This window comes from Leuresthes tenuis, unplaced genomic scaffold (genome assembly GCF_036924035.1).
Source record: "Leuresthes tenuis unplaced genomic scaffold, fLeuTen1.0.hap1 SCAF_22, whole genome shotgun sequence".
NCBI lineage: Eukaryota > Metazoa > Chordata > Actinopteri > Atheriniformes > Atherinopsidae > Leuresthes > Leuresthes tenuis.
The window spans coordinates 11,418,369-11,435,488 of record NW_027325376.1 but is presented as its reverse complement, the minus strand read 5'-3'; the positions used below and the strand labels follow the sequence as shown (position 1 = coordinate 11,435,488).

At 41.2% G+C, this 17,120-nt stretch overlaps 2 protein-coding genes and 1 non-coding gene across 3 annotated transcripts; all 3 read left to right on the top strand.

Moving 5' to 3' along the window:
• The first annotated feature begins 190 nt into the window (after nt 1-190).
• trnal-aag (transfer RNA leucine (anticodon AAG)) lies at nt 191-272 on the top strand. Its single transcript has one exon. It is a non-coding gene; the product is annotated as a tRNA-Leu (tRNA).
• Nucleotides 273-991: 719 nt separating this feature from the next.
• Nucleotides 992-10,129, top strand: naa40 (N-alpha-acetyltransferase 40, NatD catalytic subunit). The gene is made up of 8 exons (XM_072376521.1): nt 992-1,318; nt 3,298-3,393; nt 4,467-4,519; nt 4,629-4,724; nt 5,024-5,182; nt 5,261-5,344; nt 5,917-5,994; nt 6,628-10,129. The coding sequence occupies exons 1-8, from the start codon at nt 1,313-1,315 to the stop codon at nt 6,773-6,775; spliced, it is 720 nt and encodes a 239-aa protein (XP_072232622.1). The 5' UTR covers nt 992-1,312; the 3' UTR covers nt 6,776-10,129.
• Nucleotides 10,130-10,566: 437 nt separating this feature from the next.
• On the top strand, nt 10,567-15,402 carry b3gat3 (beta-1,3-glucuronyltransferase 3 (glucuronosyltransferase I)). Its single transcript, XM_072376624.1, has 8 exons — nt 10,567-10,730; nt 11,035-11,134; nt 11,654-11,834; nt 11,941-12,124; nt 12,242-12,403; nt 12,491-12,577; nt 13,280-13,483; nt 13,703-15,402. The coding sequence occupies exons 2-8, from the start codon at nt 11,041-11,043 to the stop codon at nt 13,799-13,801; spliced, it is 1,011 nt and encodes a 336-aa protein (XP_072232725.1). The 5' UTR covers nt 10,567-10,730; nt 11,035-11,040; the 3' UTR covers nt 13,802-15,402.
• Nucleotides 15,403-17,120: the final 1,718 nt, after the last annotated feature.

Below are 17,120 nucleotides of genomic sequence, written 5' to 3'. Positions count from 1 at the left end.
GAGTGTGGGTGTCTAAAGTCAACCATAAACTCACCAGATAGCCAGCCCGCTACTGACGTTTGGACCACCTTTGGTCCTCTCTTGACAGTGCTCCTACTTGAGATTTAAAAACCAGATGTGAAGCAATTTCTACTCACATACGATATTATCAATCACTTCAATTTGATCAGTTTCTCAAGAATGATCATAAGGTAGCGTGGCCGAGCGGTCTAAGGCGCTGGATTAAGGCTCCAGTCTCTTCGGGGGCGTGGGTTCGAATCCCACCGCTGCCAGATAACTTTTGTTGCCTTCATGAGGGAACTTAGAGGAAAAAAATGTTAAAAAACATCATGTAAGGACACGTAAAAAGCAATACGTCACGTTAATGCAACTAAGAACGATAATTGTTAAAGATATGGTGGCAATATAGATATGTAACTGACTGTCTTTTATTCACTTAACTGGTTTATCATTAAGTGCCTCGAGGCGTAAAATGTTACGAAAGTACCTATTTTATTTTTTTTACTGTAAGCATGGTTAAAGTAGGTTAGTTTAGTACAGTCCGTACATTTCGGAAGAACCTAATGTACTTTTTACTTCATTAACTCAATTACTTCGTGATGCTGAGTGCTGATAATCATGGTGCACTTTTCTCAAACATTACTTTAACTTGTTCGACTATGAGTCCAGGATGTTTTTGTTTTTGTCTGATATATTTATATGTATATTGTGTTTTTTTAAGGGTCGTAATACCATAATACCGCCAACAGCACCGGAAGGACATTGAACACAACCTTTTCCTTGTAAAAAAAAAAAAAAAGATTAGTTATGTAAACAAAAACACATGTTACAAATAGTTTGAAGGTAGCCAACAAAAAAAACCAAGTATATTTACAAGTTATTTACGGGCAGTTGCAGGATTTCCTTTCCGTGGAGTTTTACTGTAACGATATGGTTGTCAGAATTCCGAGGTCAGGAAGGAAGCCTTGAATGCAGCACAGTTGGACGCGAAGGAGAGAGGAAAGAAGAAAGGGGGCAAGGAAGGAACCGAGGTGAATTCAGCCTCGCAGTCTTGGCGCCAATCCGACTTTTAGAGAAATACCAGATTTACCTAGATATTTTAATCACGTTTGTGACTTGCCGCTGTTCCTCTCATTTCCGTCGTTCAGTACTGAATCCAGCTAGCCTCGTTAGCACAGCATCTATCATTGTCACATTAATCTGCCCCCCTTCTCTCTGCCTGTAGTCACGATACTAATAACTCAGCAACAGCAAAGCACCGGGACAATAGAGGTGTGTTTCTCCGGGAGGACCGACCAGACACAACCGCAAAATGGGGGTGAGTTACGGGTGTTTCGCCTAATGTTTCGGTATTGGGTGATAGAATGAAATGTAGAGGTTTGATATTTGTATATACCTGATGACGAGAAGAGAGAAAAGAAGGGAAGGATGAGGGAAAGGAAGAGATGGTGGATGGATGTAGCTAAAGGTATCGGTTGGCCGTTTAGCTGCCCCAGACAGCCTCTTAGTTAGCATTGTACCATTAGCACAAGCACACAGTTGGCTTCGCGGGGGATTTTCTGAATGATCGCCGCATTGTCCTTTCCGCTGAACACACTTTAGCTCCTCATTTGTGTAGTGACAGTGTTAGCCAGCCTGCCTTAGCCGCTAACCAGTGCTACAATCGCAAGTGCTTTGCTAGCTATTACTGCTAATCACTTGTATGTGTGAGTTCATCTTAACCAAGCAGGCCCGAGTGTGATGTGTTTCCCACCTGGGGTTGATTAATTCAGGCTTGTTGGAAATGAATGTATCTCTCTGCAACAGCCAGGCCTGCTCTCATGCTTTACAGCTGAGTAGAAACTTTTGCAAGTCTTTGGGAGCAGACTTGAATTTGTTCTCCACTTTGACCGAAGTCTTAATAAACCCATCCACGTGTTTCCACTGTCCCAGCTCAGTCTGCAGCCTCTCTGTGCCTGGTACTCAGTTAATGCTCTGTGCTAAAGTTGGCAACTCATTGCATTCCTCCTCATAATAGTTACTTCGTCTGTTCAGGCCTGGAATGAAGGAATTCAGTTGACTCCAACTTGTATGTCCATGTAGCGTCAAGGCATAGTTTCTGCTCAACTTGGCATCTAAATAGATTAGGTTTTACAAGCAGGGTGATGCATAATGTTACACCAAGGGTGCATGGACGCTGCTTATAATAGATATATTATGTATTATATTATTACCCAATTGATAGGAAGATGTTTACAACAGATGTTGGAATGAGTTATCTCTTTGTTGTAGAGCAGTCAGTCATTTGTGTGACTTGTAGTTGTGCCTTTGCTGATGCTTAGAATTTAGTGAGTTATGTCCGAGTGTTGGTTTCAGTAAAGAAATTCCCACAAGGCAAGCTATTTGCAGCACCAGCTATTTAACACATGACTAAGCTACTCAAATGAAAGAAATGCTCTTGTTTTAGTTGCCATTGTTGTTGTTCTAATGCAGGAATTCACTGACAAGATGATCGTGCCTGCAGTCGTATGTCATATGGTTTTCTTATATAAGTGTAACGAATGCAGTTTGAGCTGCATAACTGAACTTCACTTTGTTTGTCTTATTTTATCTTCCTGCTTGTACTTGTTCTAGGGTTTGAGGTTTGCTCTGATCCTGTGTCATTTGTTCTCTTGCATGTGTGAAAAAAGAAAAGAAAAAATACTGCAGAAATTTAGGTCTGCAGGCTGCAACACAGGAGATATTTGCAGGTCCCATTTAGAGCTCTGCACTTTGATGTGTAAAAAAGCACAGGGGTACAAAAGGAGGTGTTTTGCCATGTCCTGTTTTCACTTTGTTTAATTTGGCCTGAAGTATTGGCTGTAACAACTACCATTCATTGCATAAATTGCATTAATGTGTCGACATTCCTTCTTGCATCTCTAAACCGCGCATTTGACATTTTATGTGTTGGATCGGTGGCTCCTTTCTGAGAGGGCCTCTTTAATCTATCCGTCCATGTTTTATGGCGATTTCTTATCATCTGACCAGTTAGTTTCTCTCTTGATTTCCTTTTTTTATGTTATCGGTATATCTTTTACTATTTGATTACATTACACTTTACACTACATCAAGATTGAAAGAATAAGTTACAGTTGATCATGTGAAATGGAAAAGGAAATTGATCAAGTTTGTCTTACATGTTCCTTTTTGATCCAGTAATTATGCATTGCTGTCGTATCATTTTCCTCCTTTGTCACTCTCTTTGTTTTTCGTCCTTTTTTCGCTCCCTTTCAACACATTTCCCCGTCCGTTACCTCCTCATTTCCTGGGGTTTAGAGGAAGTCCAACAGAGCAAAGGAAAAGAAAGCCCGGCGTCTGGAGGAGAGGGCGGCGATGGACGCCGTGTGTGCCAAGGTGGACGCAGCTAATAAGGTAAGTTAGTGGCAGATTAACCAGTGTGGTGAGGTTTTTGCTGACGGCAAAATGTAAAAAAAAAAAAAAAAAAACAGGAATAGTCTGGTTGTAAAATTTGATCAGTTTATGATAGTATAAAGGTTGAATATAAACCTGCAGTTTGTATTGGCTGTGCTGGAACAAAGTCATTCATCACTTGTTTTTTTCTGTTTTTCATACTGTTTCAGATTGGATTGAACATGGCATTTAAAGCTCATCATTTTACAAGTTAATGACAGCCAAAGCTAGGCATGCCCTCGCTTTAATCACACCCATAATGTGATGAGCACATGACGGGAGAAGCTAAATACAGCACCATATGTTTCTTTATGCATAATTAATCAGTGTCTAGATGAATGCACAGCTTGCAGGTTGGTTAGAGTCTGAGTAAATTGAACTCAAGTGTGGATGAAAACAAAGCTCGGACGCTCACTGTGCTGCAGCTGCTTCCTCAACAAGCTCTTAACAGGCCCGCCAGGGTTTATCTTCCATCAGGAACGAGTCTTGACTCAGTCCATTGTTTCAGCTGAACGAATGGCGCATTTGCCATTTTGTCTTGTTCTCAGTAGATTCTCCTCACCTTAAGAATAACTCGTGATGTAGCTCAACTACTTAACAGGCGCACCGGGCGTAAAGAAACTTATGTGGCCGTTCCTCCAGAAAATATTTCCTTATTGATGAGGATTTTGGAGCGTGCTGTCCAAAGATGGACATGCTTCACCATATGATAAAAGTCAACACTTGGATGAGCTTCCTATACCTTTGCAGTTAACTTCACCTTTCACAGGGAAAGTGGACCCAAACCACGCTGACAAAATGCTCCCCAAATCATAACAGAACCCCTCACTTCAGAGCTCAAGGCATTTAAATTGTCACCTTTCTGTCTATTCCAAATAGAAAGGACATTTTTGGCTCTTTGCTGTCTTATTATGAGTGATTAGTGGAGCAATGATGCTCACAGCCCTTTCTTGGCACCATTTTGTGCTATTTAGGTCATTAGGCTGCTTTTGATCCCTTTATGTTCTAAAGTTGAATTTTGTTCCTTCCCACAGCTTGATGACCCACTGGCTGCCTTCCCAGCCTTCAAAAAGTACGACAGAAATGGGTAAGTGTTGCTTTATGCACTGGTTTATTCACTATTCTGTCTGTTTGTCTGCCACTTTGATGGCGTTGGACTCATGAAGACACATTCTTGCCTTTGTCGTCTCATCCAGGCTAAACCTGCAGATAGAATGTAAGAGAGTGACCTCCCTCAACCCGCTGTCTGTGGAGTGGGCCTTTGAACTCACCAGAGCCAACATGCAGACACTGTAAGAAGTCTGTTCTCAGCGGATTTTTGTTTTATTCAGTATAGCTTGTGTATGAGCACACAGAGGAGCATGCGGAGGGGAGAGCAGAGTAGATGCTGACAGTGTAATAACTACATTTCATCTCCTCTCACATTGCCAGAATTTGAGTTCAATTTAGCAAATGGCTCCCAGTCAGTCCAAGCTTAATTTGATTTCAAAACATGTCCAGTAGCAGGATGATGGGTGGGGGGTGGAGGGTGAGGCTGAAATTACCTCGCCAGGTCACATTGGAGCCCATTTTCTCTCTGCCGTCGCTGTAGATACGAGCAGAGCGAGTGGGGGTGGAAGGAGCGGGAAAAGAGGGAGGAGATGAACGACGAGAGGGCCTGGTACCTGCTGGCCCGCGACTCCGACTCCACCCCACTGGCCTTCTCTCACTTCAGATTCGACGTGGAGTGTGGGGAGGAGGTTTTATATTGGTAAGATGCTCACCTGTGTGTTGGTGGTTGTTAAGATGAGATTTGAAGTGGGTTTGACTGCGTTTCTTGACTCCGCAGCTACGAGGTGCAGTTAGAGAGCAAAGTGCGGAGGAAAGGGCTCGGCAAGTTTCTTATCCAGATACTACAGCTCATCGCCAACAGGTAAAAACTGCTGCCGTGGTCATGTTTGCATAGTTGTCTGGGTCAGGATCTCGCACTAGATTTGATGATTTGTAAAACCGATGATCTCGGAAAAGAAACCTCCGAGCTGCTCGCTGAAAGTGAACAGTTTTGATCCGCTGGTTGAAAAAATGAAAGCATTATTCAACCTTTTTTCTTACCATCACAAGATCCCATCAGAAGGTCAAAAGTGTAGTTCTGTAACACGAGTGAAAGAAGTCTAAAGTTTGCAGTGTTGCAGAAGTTGACTCTGAAATATTTCCATGCAGAAAAAGGTGGAAACACAACTTTCATTAGTCAGCAGAGCTGAACTGGTTCTAAGTTGGTTCGATCTAAGAACTGGTTTGACTGGTTTGAGCAAACAGCAAAGTTATTTTTATTCTGACCAAAGCCATTTAGAACTTCTCAGGCTTTTCCCTTGGAGTCTGGATCAAACTGAAAAGAGGCTGAAAACGCTCAGAGGCTGCAGGCGTCAGTTTGCGTAACAAATTGCTCACATCCGTGAGTCAGATGAAACTAAGATAAATGTGTTGTTTCCTTTTCTCTCTGCGCAGTACACAGATGAAGAAAGTGATGTTGACGGTTTTCAAACACAACCACGGGGCTTACCAGTTCTTCAGAGAAGCTTTACAGTGAGTATGCCACATGTCCAGAGGTGGACGATTTAAAATGTCCTTTTTTTATATTAGACGATTCACTCTTGGTGAGTATGGATTTTCAGTTGCACTCATCGCACACTTAATCATTGTAATTGACACAAACTACAGTCTGTAGAGTTTCAGTCAGAGTGGCAGGTAACCAGTTACAGGTAGATGCAATCAAAGGAGAACTACCAGACCCGTCAGGGGCCTATGGTCTACTTTTCCACAAATGTACGAAACTGATTTGGAGCTGGTGTCTAATCTCAAACCATTCCTTGGGATTTCGACAGCCAAAGGACTGGCTGTCAAACAGGAAAACGGGTTCCAAAGCCTCGTTAAAACTTTTCCCGTTTAGAGCCCCGATAATCCCATCTTATGTCCGGAGCTGGGATTATCGTGTCCGGACAAAAAGGCTTTATTAACTCTCTCTTCAAAGCCTCGCGGATAGACATCTCTGAATGCAAGACCTTGCAGGTGTGCTTTAAAGAGCAGTACAGCAGGTTTAATCTCTGCTTTCCACACTGAGCAGTCACTGTGGATCGCTGTTTTCAAATGTTTAGACAAGGCAGAAAAGTCATTCATTCATTATTTGTCTGAAAGTCCAATCACCTCTTCCTCTTCTAGGTTTGAGATCGATGAGACCTCGCCAAGCATGTCCGGTTGCTGTGGTGACGACTGCTCCTATGAGATTCTCAGCAGGCGGACCAAGCACGGCGAGGCGTCTGCGGGACACACCCACGGAGGCGGCCACTGTGGCGGCTGCTGCCACTGACTGGCTCCACTTACTCCCTATTATTGGTTAAAAGGCAGCAACTTTCATGGCTGTGTGTGAAAGCTTAAGCGTTTTGAGTTTGAACAGCCGCAGGGAGCCGTTTGAAATTAACCGCTGGTAGAATGCCTGCCTGCCGACACAAAAGCGGCGTTCTGGCTTTTTTCGTTGTTGTTGTCGTTGATGTTATTTCCTTTAAAAACAGAGTTCTTTTGTTTGTTTTATGTGTGTCTTTCTGTTTCAAAGGCAGTATGCAGTTTGAGCTTTCACACATTGCGTTTTCTTTTCCAACTTCTTGGCTCAGTGCCATTCTTTTCCATTCTCTCATTCCTCTTAATGACCGTTAGTCGTTCCCAGTCAAGTAAAAGCTAAGGCAGTGTTTACGTTTTATCATCTCTTGATGTACCGGACTGTACTGTTACATCTCCGCTCTCTCAAGTGTAACATAGATTTCTTTTTTTCTAGCAGTAGTAAATTCTTTTTAATGTTTAAATCATGCCCTAACTCGAGGTACACTAAGCAAAGAAGAGGAGGAGGAGGTTTGGAGTTTCTGTATAACACCCAGTGATATCTTGCGTACCTCACAGTAAGATCACTTGCTGGTTCCACTGAGTTCCACAGGGTTGCAGGATTTGGCTAAATATACCATGTAAGACCACGAGAAGCCCTGTTGCACTGTTAAAACTCATGTTTTATGCATTTATTACTTCTAAGTTAGGTAGGTAACAAAAGCACTGCAGCTAGCAGTAACGGCACTGTTTTCAGCCACATTGGTCCGTGATACTACTGTTACATAGTTATAGTATGTCCACAGCTAAATGTATAGATCCCCCCCCCCCATTTTAGTTTTTGAGGTATGTTCTCCAGTGTTGCCTTTTTTTTCCTTTACTGACTCATATTTCCAAGTAGAATATTTATATTGTTTCACCAGTCTCATGCTGTTAAACCTCATCCATCCCCAAATGCCCCAGTGTGATCCTCCCTATTCAAATGTTCAACAGCTTTAAACCCTGACCTGTTTTGTTTTTTGTTTTTTTGTCTCCCTGATCAGAGACTCAACAGAAACAGCCTCCTGCTTCACTAACAACTTGTTTGAATAGTGGAAGTGCATTATTTGATGACTTTTTGTTCCTCCATTCCCTTTCACCATCGCTTATGTTTATATATGTTAAAGGCACAGATGAGGCAGTCGTGTAACAGATGAGTTTCCCACGCTTCGCCCCTGTTAAACTACATCCACCCCGGCATCTCTTTTTTTGTGTGTGTTTGTGCCTGAAGGTGCTGGATGATCAGAGCAGACCCTCTTTATGTGCTGCTTCCATTTATCACCTTTTGTGAAGTGGCGTTAATCCTGCTCGTCTCTTTTTCTTCTTTTCAAAGAGGCACCGATGAGCATTTCGACAGTGTTGGTGATACTTTTAGCTGCATTGTTAACCCCCCCCCCAAATCGCCTGCGTATTTTGTTCATGTGAAATCATATTGATTTAACATGGTGGTGGATTTGTAGCGGTCTCATCATGCATAGTTGGAAGTGATGCCAGAGCACTGAAAGCTCACTTCCCCCCCACACACACACACAGTTGTAACTCGTGTTCCCAGCCCGCCATCAGCAGCTCGCATCACAACATATTTTTTTAACAAAAGAAGTCACAGTCTGAATCAGGATTATGTCGCTGCTGCTTTTGAATTTTAGCTGCACCGTGCGATCCAGCATCGAAAAACCCTCTTAAGTCTAATAGCCTTACTTATATATTTCGTACTAATCGAAATGTGCTTAAGACATAAGGATGACATTTAAAGTTAATGCAGACATGCGGTAAGATTCAGGCAAATTTCACATCTGCAGCTCATCCACTGAGAACTGTTCCAGCATAATTTAAATGCCAGCACATTTAGTTTAGGATTTTAGATGTTGCATCGTTAGACAAAGTCAAAAGGACGCTGAGACCGTTTTTGACTTTTTCGAGTGAAAGTTGGATTAGTTAGAATCCGTGTCACGGATTTATTATAAAACTCTTTAATTCCAGGCCTGTGGTCCGCTAACTCAGACTTCATATGTGGTCTAAAGGAGTGAGATTGTGGATGTAAAGGTTTTTTGTTTTTGTTTAGTTTTTTTTTTTTTAGGAAATACTGTGAGGGCCTTGAGTTGGTACGTTTTGAGTTGCTTTTAAACTGGTCATATCAAGGCCAAGGTTTTATACGGTTTAGTGCCCGGTCAAAGTATGTGAAGCTGCAGACTGAAATGTGAATCAGCCTGAAATTATATGGAAGAACAAAAGTTGTTATTTATCACAAAAGAAAAAGAAACAAACACTTTGGTCCACATCCTTGGCTGAAAGCTCGTGGTCGCTTTCAGTGGAAAACGAACGAACATTTATCACCTTGTGACATTGCCGTTTCTCTCCTGTTTGAGTCTGATCGTGAACAGCAAAAGCCGTCAACGTTTTGCTTGTTTTAGGACTAGACTACCTTCTTTATAGTACAGTAACTCATTTTTTGTACTGCATAGATTACAATTGAAAGAGGTTGTTGTACATAGTGGTAGTAGATCAATTGACTGACAGTCTCTCAGGTTAATCAAACATAATCAAACCTCATCTGTCCTATGAACAGCCATCTTGGTGGCGTGCTGTCTGCTGGATTTGACTGACCCACAGCTCTGATCTGGAGTCCTTTTCTGTTTGTCTCACACCGTCATGTGTAAAGAAACTTCAGAATATCTAAAACTCTACTTTAAACACAACCAGAATACTAAAAAAAAAAAAAAAACCTGTAGTCAATGTAGACGATGTAGTTTTTAGTTTCATCTAGTTCCTTGACAATGTGACTTTGCATGAAAGTAAATCTGACCCTAGATCAGTGCTCAGTGGTTGCATTCAATCTCAGCGGGTGGGCTGTGTTTGAAGAAGAAGGAAAAAAAAAAGAAGAAGAAGAAGCAGCTCACTGGCGTTAAAATGATTTTGTAAAAATATAAGTTGAAAAATGAGCTCAAACTCAACCAGTTTGTTTTGAAGTCAGTGAGTTGTTTTTTTTTTTTATTGTTTTTTTTTGGGTTTGTTTTAGAAAAACTGTTGTATACCCTCTTGACATTTCAGACAATTCTCTTGGACTTTTCTTTATGTATATAGACATATATATAAATATATATAAGCTGTTGTGGTTCTACCCTCTTTTTTTGGCCTTTTACAGGTAAAACACTTTTTTAAACATGATGTTGAATCAAGAAAAACTCCCATGTTTGAGAGTGAGTGTTACTGTCCTGTCCATAAATGATGATGAAAGGGAAAGTCATTCTGCCTTGTCAGTGTTTTATTTGTATGTTACAAATAAAGAAAAGTTGTTTGACTTTACAAAAGATGCAAGTTTTGTCATTTAGGGAAAAACAGGAAGGTGGGATATGTATTAGCAAAAACTTTCTACCTGGAAAAAAGGAAGTAAGAGTTAAGCATAATCAAAATAAAAAACATTTATGGGGGGGAAAGATATTGACACGTAATTTTGATGTGTATAAAAATTAATAGATGAATAGAAATTATTTTGATCGTAATTTGAGATGGTTGAAATTTTAATGCTTAAAAAGATCTGTTAAATCGGTTTTAAATCTCATACTGACTTTTCGTTTTTTTTTTTTTTGAATTTTCTTTTAAATTCAACTTATATTTTTATGTGTAAATGGACTTTTACCGCAATACGCTCTCAAATTTTATACTTTTAACATACAGTTTCATCTGTCCACGTTGTCGGAACAGATTGTAAATGTTTCAAGGTGGACTCGTTATCGGGTCGCACTGAAACCGGAAGTTGCTGGTACATTTTCTGCAGAAATGTCCTAACTGGACTGAATGAATGGATGTTGTGATGCCCTGGGGTGCCTTTGCACTCACCCGTTAAAGATGACATGAAGCTTTGAGTCCATCACCCTGCATTCAGTCCTGTATTCTGCCGTTTCCTGCCGCTGGTAAGCGCAGATAAATGATAGTCGCGCTAATTTCTGTTTAGCTTAGCTTACACTGGTTTGTCAAATTGTTCATAACATTCGACCCCATCGCATGCACAAAACTACGCTCAACGTTTTACTGTTAGCGTCTCAAGTTGCTGAATGGGAGTTGTTAGCTGCTGGCTAGCTACCTGTCCGTTTTTAATTATTTTCTGAATATTTTTTAGTTCCTCAGATACAACCTATAAACTAACAAAAGAAAATCAATTACTGGAAAGTCCTGAGGAAGTGATACTCTTTGTCTCACATATTTTCGTCCTATCAGGGTGCCATGGCAACGAGGATGAAGCTAAAGCTGAAGACTGTGTTTGTGCTCTACTTCATGGTATCTCTGATGGGCCTCGTCTATGCACTGATGCAGCTTGGTAGGTTGACAGTGCAGTGCGCCTTTTAAATCCAGATTTAATCCACCAAAATAAGTAATAATAGTTTTTAAAAAACTGTATTAGGCGGTGGCGTGAAATAACCAAATGGGCTTCCAATAACTCCAAAATCCCCAAAGTAATTAAATGAATATAAGTATAGAATAAAAATATATTGTTAACAAAGAAATCAAGTGTAACTATTTGGAGAAATGTATTATGTTGTATATGAAAACTTATGATAATTAGGAAGTTATTCTTTATTATCCCTACATGGATCTTCTCTATTTTTGGAAATAAGTAAAAAAAAAATTATGATAGAGCCATATTTTAGCTCCAGCGTCAACCAAATTAAACCACCTGTGACCTCGAGACTACACAGATATGGTTCAAGGTTGTGTTACAACAGGAGGACAAAAATGACTGCAATGTTATTTATGCTTCCAGATTGGAGCAATGGAAATTTAAAATTTTTAAAATGTTGGAGGAATTCTTCTTTGAACTTTGAACTGTCTTACGCAGGCCAGCGCTGTGACTGTGCAGAGCACGTCATGCCTAAGGACCGAACCATATCTCGTCTGCGGGAGGATTTGCACCATCTTCAAGATCAAATAAAGAAGTTGCAGGCGACTAAACAAAACCCGAAACAGCCACTTAATCCCTCCCTGCCCACCATCTTTGTCATCACTCCCACATATGCAAGGTAGTCTTCCTTCTTATTCAGCTGCTCCCTCCTCCCTCTTCTCTGTCACATGATGTCGTCGGTCAGAACCTAAACATCAATGTCAATGTTTTACGTGTGTGCGCAGGCTGGTGCAGAAGGCCGAGCTGACTCGCCTGTCCCAGACTTTCCTCCATGTTCCTCAGCTTCACTGGATCGTGGTGGAGGACTCATCGCACAAGACTCCCCTTGTCACCGACCTCCTGATGAAGAGTGGCCTGACCTACACACACCTACACATGCTCACCGCCAAGGACCGCAAACTAAAGGAGGTCAGTGGAGCTCAAGTCTGAGTCAAACGCCTATTCTTCCTGCCGCTTTTCCTCATTTGAGTACAAACAAAAGCACTGTTTTCAAAGATGGATCTGACTCCTCTTCCTCCACCTCAGGGTGACCCCAGCTGGCTGAAGCCCCGCGGGGTCGAGCAGAGAAACGAGGGACTGCGGTGGCTCAGAGAGGACAGAGGCCCTCAGCCAGGAGAGGACAAACAGCAAGGAGTGGTTTATTTTGCTGATGATGATAACACATACAGCCTGCAGATATTTGAAGAGGTGAGAAATGGACTTGTATTTCAGAATTAACTGCCCCTATCAGTGTCAAATGCCTGCATACTCAAACATCCTCTTGTCTTGATTCAGATGAGGAGCACCCAGCGAGTGTCAGTGTGGCCGGTGGGCCTGGTTGGTGGGATGAAATATGAGAGGCCCGTTGTTGAAGGAGGAAAGGTAGATGCTCGTTTGTCAGCTTGTTGTTGATGTTCAAACTCACCCAGAGAATTAAAACCTATGTAAATGCGAACCCACTGAAATCACGCCGTCTTTAAAACCTTGTGCTACTTCATCAGACTCAAACGTGACACTGATTCCCAACACGCACGTTAAGGCTGGCCCACTTTCTCACGCTGAAGCGTGGCCCTGAATCCTCATACACCCAGCATGCTCATGAATGTTTACGCTGTGGATTCATCCACGTCTGCAGTTGGTGGGACCAAGGGCTCGGGACCTTTTCTTACACAGGTGCCCGTGTTTATGTGAGGAACCACTGCAGTGTGTATGATAAAGCATGTTTACACAACACAAACACACACAAAAGAAATCTCCTCAAATCGAATCTCGAATCAACTGCATGTAACCCTGCTGAGTGACGAGATGAGAGCCGCTGTTCAAGGAATAACACATCACATCAATGGGTGATACCAATTAGATCAACATCCAGGAACTGCAGAAGCTTCAATCTCGTGAGATTATGTTTGTCCACTCTGTTTTTTTTAAGTTCTTTATACTCAACCAGATATCTTGGGAAAACTCAGCTATACTGGTCTAGTCTCAAGAAAAACCAAACCTCAATTTTTACACTTCCACCATAAAATTTATTTCATCGGTTTCATTCTTGTTTGATGTTTTTGATGCTTTTTTTTTTTTTTAAAGGTGGTTCGCTTTCATGTCGGCTGGCGGCCCAGTCGCCCCTTCCCGATGGACATGGCCGGCTTCGCTGTGTCCGTCAAACTGGTCCGGGACAATCCAGAGGCTTGCTTTGACGGAGAGGCACCAATGGGCTTCCTGGAAAGCAGCTTCCTTAAGGGTCTGGTTACTATGGATGAGCTGGAGCCCAAAGCGGACAATTGCACTAAAGTACGAGTGTGTGTGAGAGATAATGAGAAACAGAAAAGAGATGGACGGAGAACCTGCGTTTATGTCTGTTTTAACATCATTAATTCTAGTGTGGAACAGATGGAGACTGGCTCCTTTTTTCTCTGATGTAATTCTGTAAAGTTTCAGTGAGGCTCGTCAATCACAGTACAATGTTTTTGTTGAATTTTTACGTTCTTTTGTCGTGTGTGTGCTTCATAGGTGCTGGTGTGGCACACACGGACAGAGAAACCGAAGATGAAGAGAGAGGAGGCGCTGCAGGCACAGGGACTGGGTTCAGACCCTGCCGTGGAGGTCTGAGGAACACACACACACACACACACACACACACACACACACAGGGTGTAAAGCACCCTCTGCAGTTAAATGCTGCACCAGTGACTCTGCATTGTAAATACTGTAAAACAGAAAACACGGGATAAAAGTCTGTTTAAATTCACCTGGTTATGACTGTCTGCTTCATTTGGGTCAGGTAGTGAATGTAAATGTTTGTGTACTGGGTGAGCGTGTGTCACAAAGTTGGTTTCAATTTTTTTTTTTGCGATTTTGATGTCTCACAAATGAACGCAATGGATGATGATATTGCAGTTTAGACAGTCACCTGGAGGGGGCGCCGGTATAAAACAGTCTATCTCATTTACCCGAACATTTTTACATGTTTATATTTGTTTGTGTTCAAGGTAAATCCTGCTGCTTTACTCATCATCATTACTATTATTATTGTTCCTGATCCAGCTCTGCACAAGGGGCACTGATACATTTAATGCATATACTGTAAGTGACAGAATAGAAATAACCTCTAAATCATCAATGTTACGAGGACATTGAAGGAATGAGTAATATGTCATAAACAAACAGTAGTTGATAACAATTGTGCTAAAGAAATAGTCAAATATATGGTAAATATATATAGTAATAAACATAAGAGATGATATATTTTTACACCAGGCACCCTGATCAGTGCAGTCACGACATGTTGTTTGATTATTGATCAAGACTGCATGACGCCTGTTTTTGCGTGACTAGTCTCTGTAAGTCCGTAATTAGTCGTTTAGATACCTTTGATTTTAAAGTAATATGCCAAAAAACCCACAAAAAACCTGGCCAATGTTGTGCTTACAAGTATAAACGACGTACGCAAACATGAACTGCGGTCCAATTAATGCCAAACGGTGAACAAATATAAGAAATGAGATGTTGCCTCGTCTCTGTGCTGCCGTGCAATCGTGTTACAAGCACAACAGGTGCAACTTATCAACTGTACCGCAGCTCAAGCATGGGATGGAGTGGTTTCACACCCAGTGTAGCTCAGAGCTTAGATGCTGCGTTTCAGTGTCTGAGCAAACAATGAATAAATGTTGTCTTTTTTTTTTTTGCTTTTGAATGATTCTTTTTTTAAAACACACAGACAGTGGACTCCATTGAGAGGACTTGAATAAGGCCACAGCACTACTGATGCCTATAGCTGTATATTTTGTTGCAGTACACAAGTGCAAAATGCGTAGTCCAGAGTTGCATTCCCATACTTAAATGAGCTAATAAAACACTTAAATTAATCCTTAAAGGGCATGTAACCCTTGGTACTTTGAAATAAGCAGTATTTTAAAGCTGCTGTTAGATAAAAAGCTTCAAATATAGATTGAACTTCTCGAGCTGTGGTTGACAATCTCCCACAACATCCTCTGAAGTCAGAGAACAGAAGATCAACGGTAAAGTTAAAGCTCGAACAGGCTGCTGTTTTATGATACTGGACGAACAGTTAACTCGGTGTAATTAGTGCCTGTGAGAATGTTCTCTCCTGGTCTTCATGTATTTATGACTGTAATATTGTTCCTTACATTGTACTGTGTGATAATGTGTGTCCCTGGCCTTGAAAATAAATCCACATCATGAAAAACACGTGTGCTCATTATCAACTGTTATTCTAATTTCCAACTTCCTCTTTGAGAGTCAGAAAGGAGGAAAAGTGCTTGGAATGCAGCCACTATGCAAGCAGCCTATCTCATCAGGGCACTAATCGGGTGAGTGTACACCGAAGTGTGGTACAGTTTATTTCAGGCTTTGGGTTTAATTTGCACTCAAACACCATGATAGAATCGAATAGATAACCATTAGATGTTTTACTCTAAGGCAAAGGAGGGAAACTGCATTTGAAACCAGTTAAGTCTCTGCTTTTAAGACCAAGCTTAAAACTTAAATGTAATAGCTCAGCTCTTAATCGCTAATCTTTTTGTGCATTTCTCCTTATAGGCTGCTCGTTCTTGTCTTTATTTTATTTTATTTTTTTAACTCGTTGTTAGTTTGCCATTTTGCTGTCATTGCTATTTTTATGAATCCTTTACCGTGTCCTTTGTGTTTTGTTTTTGCTCTGTAAAACACTTTGGGTTTCATTACCTCTTGAAAAGTGCAGTCTAAAAAAAAAAGTGATTTTTAACTGCAGCAGAGAAAAGAACAAAAAAAGATTCAATTGTTTTTTACTAAATAGAAACACGATCTTCGCTGCCTTTAAGCGTAATTTGTTTGATCGTCCCAGCAAAGACAGTTTGTGAGAAATCTGCTGATTTGCAGAAGTTGAATGCACATGTAATGTAATTCGAATCTAAATGTGTGTGAGCAGGAACTGTGAAGATCACAAAGAAGAACTATCTGAGGATCGCCTGTAAGTTTGCAAGAGAGGCAAATAGATTTTCCTAAAACCTCACCAGAAAATGAAGCATCACAAGTTTGTAAATCTACATTGAAACAAGACTGGTGCATGTCTTCATGCTTCAGTTGCAGCTGCTGTCAAGAGTAACATTTCACTAATTTAATTAAATGCCTGTAAAATCTTGAGGCAAGCTTCACACACTGTAAAACAAACGGATACTAAACACACCTCAAACCCCTACGATGAACTGCCTTGAGAGGTGCCAACTGAAGGGTTTGCAACTGTCCTCACAGTCCTTCAATGTAAACATAATCAAAATGAGTTCTTTAAGAGCAGTGCAGGTACGGGAGACACAAAATTCCTCACGGAATGAACAAGTTTTTGTATCGACAGTGGTTGATACCATCCAAACAACAGTCTGCCGGCTACAAACAGCATTTACAAACTGGGAAAATCACCATAGCAACTGCCTTTACATCTGCTTCAGGTTGTTTTCCTTTATTTGTTGTTCTAAAAGGTAAAAGATATTCAGTGAATCTTTATAAGCCGTTAAAGAAATGTTTAATTTGTGACTTTATGCCTTTAAGAAGTCAGGCCACCATTTACTCACTTAGTGATTCATAAAAGCAGAAATTTGGACGAACCGTTTTCTAGCTACTTGAGGTTGAAACCCAGCCAACAGCACATCTGTTCTGTCTGAGTCGGGTGGTATTTTTCATTAGCCAGAGGCAGAGCGATGACTTAATGCTGTTACACTTTTTAGTCTGAACATTTTTTATCACTTTTGTTCTGTCTGCTTCTCCATAACTCTATAACACTCTTCCGGGTGTTTTACTGGCCGGATTTTCTTCAGATTCGCCTCATTAATCACCCCAACTTGCCTCTGCTTGATGGTGACTATGGTAACCTGCACCCACCATCCGGCAGTGTCATCAGTCCTCTAACATCAGCACAGTGGAGGTTTTTACAGGC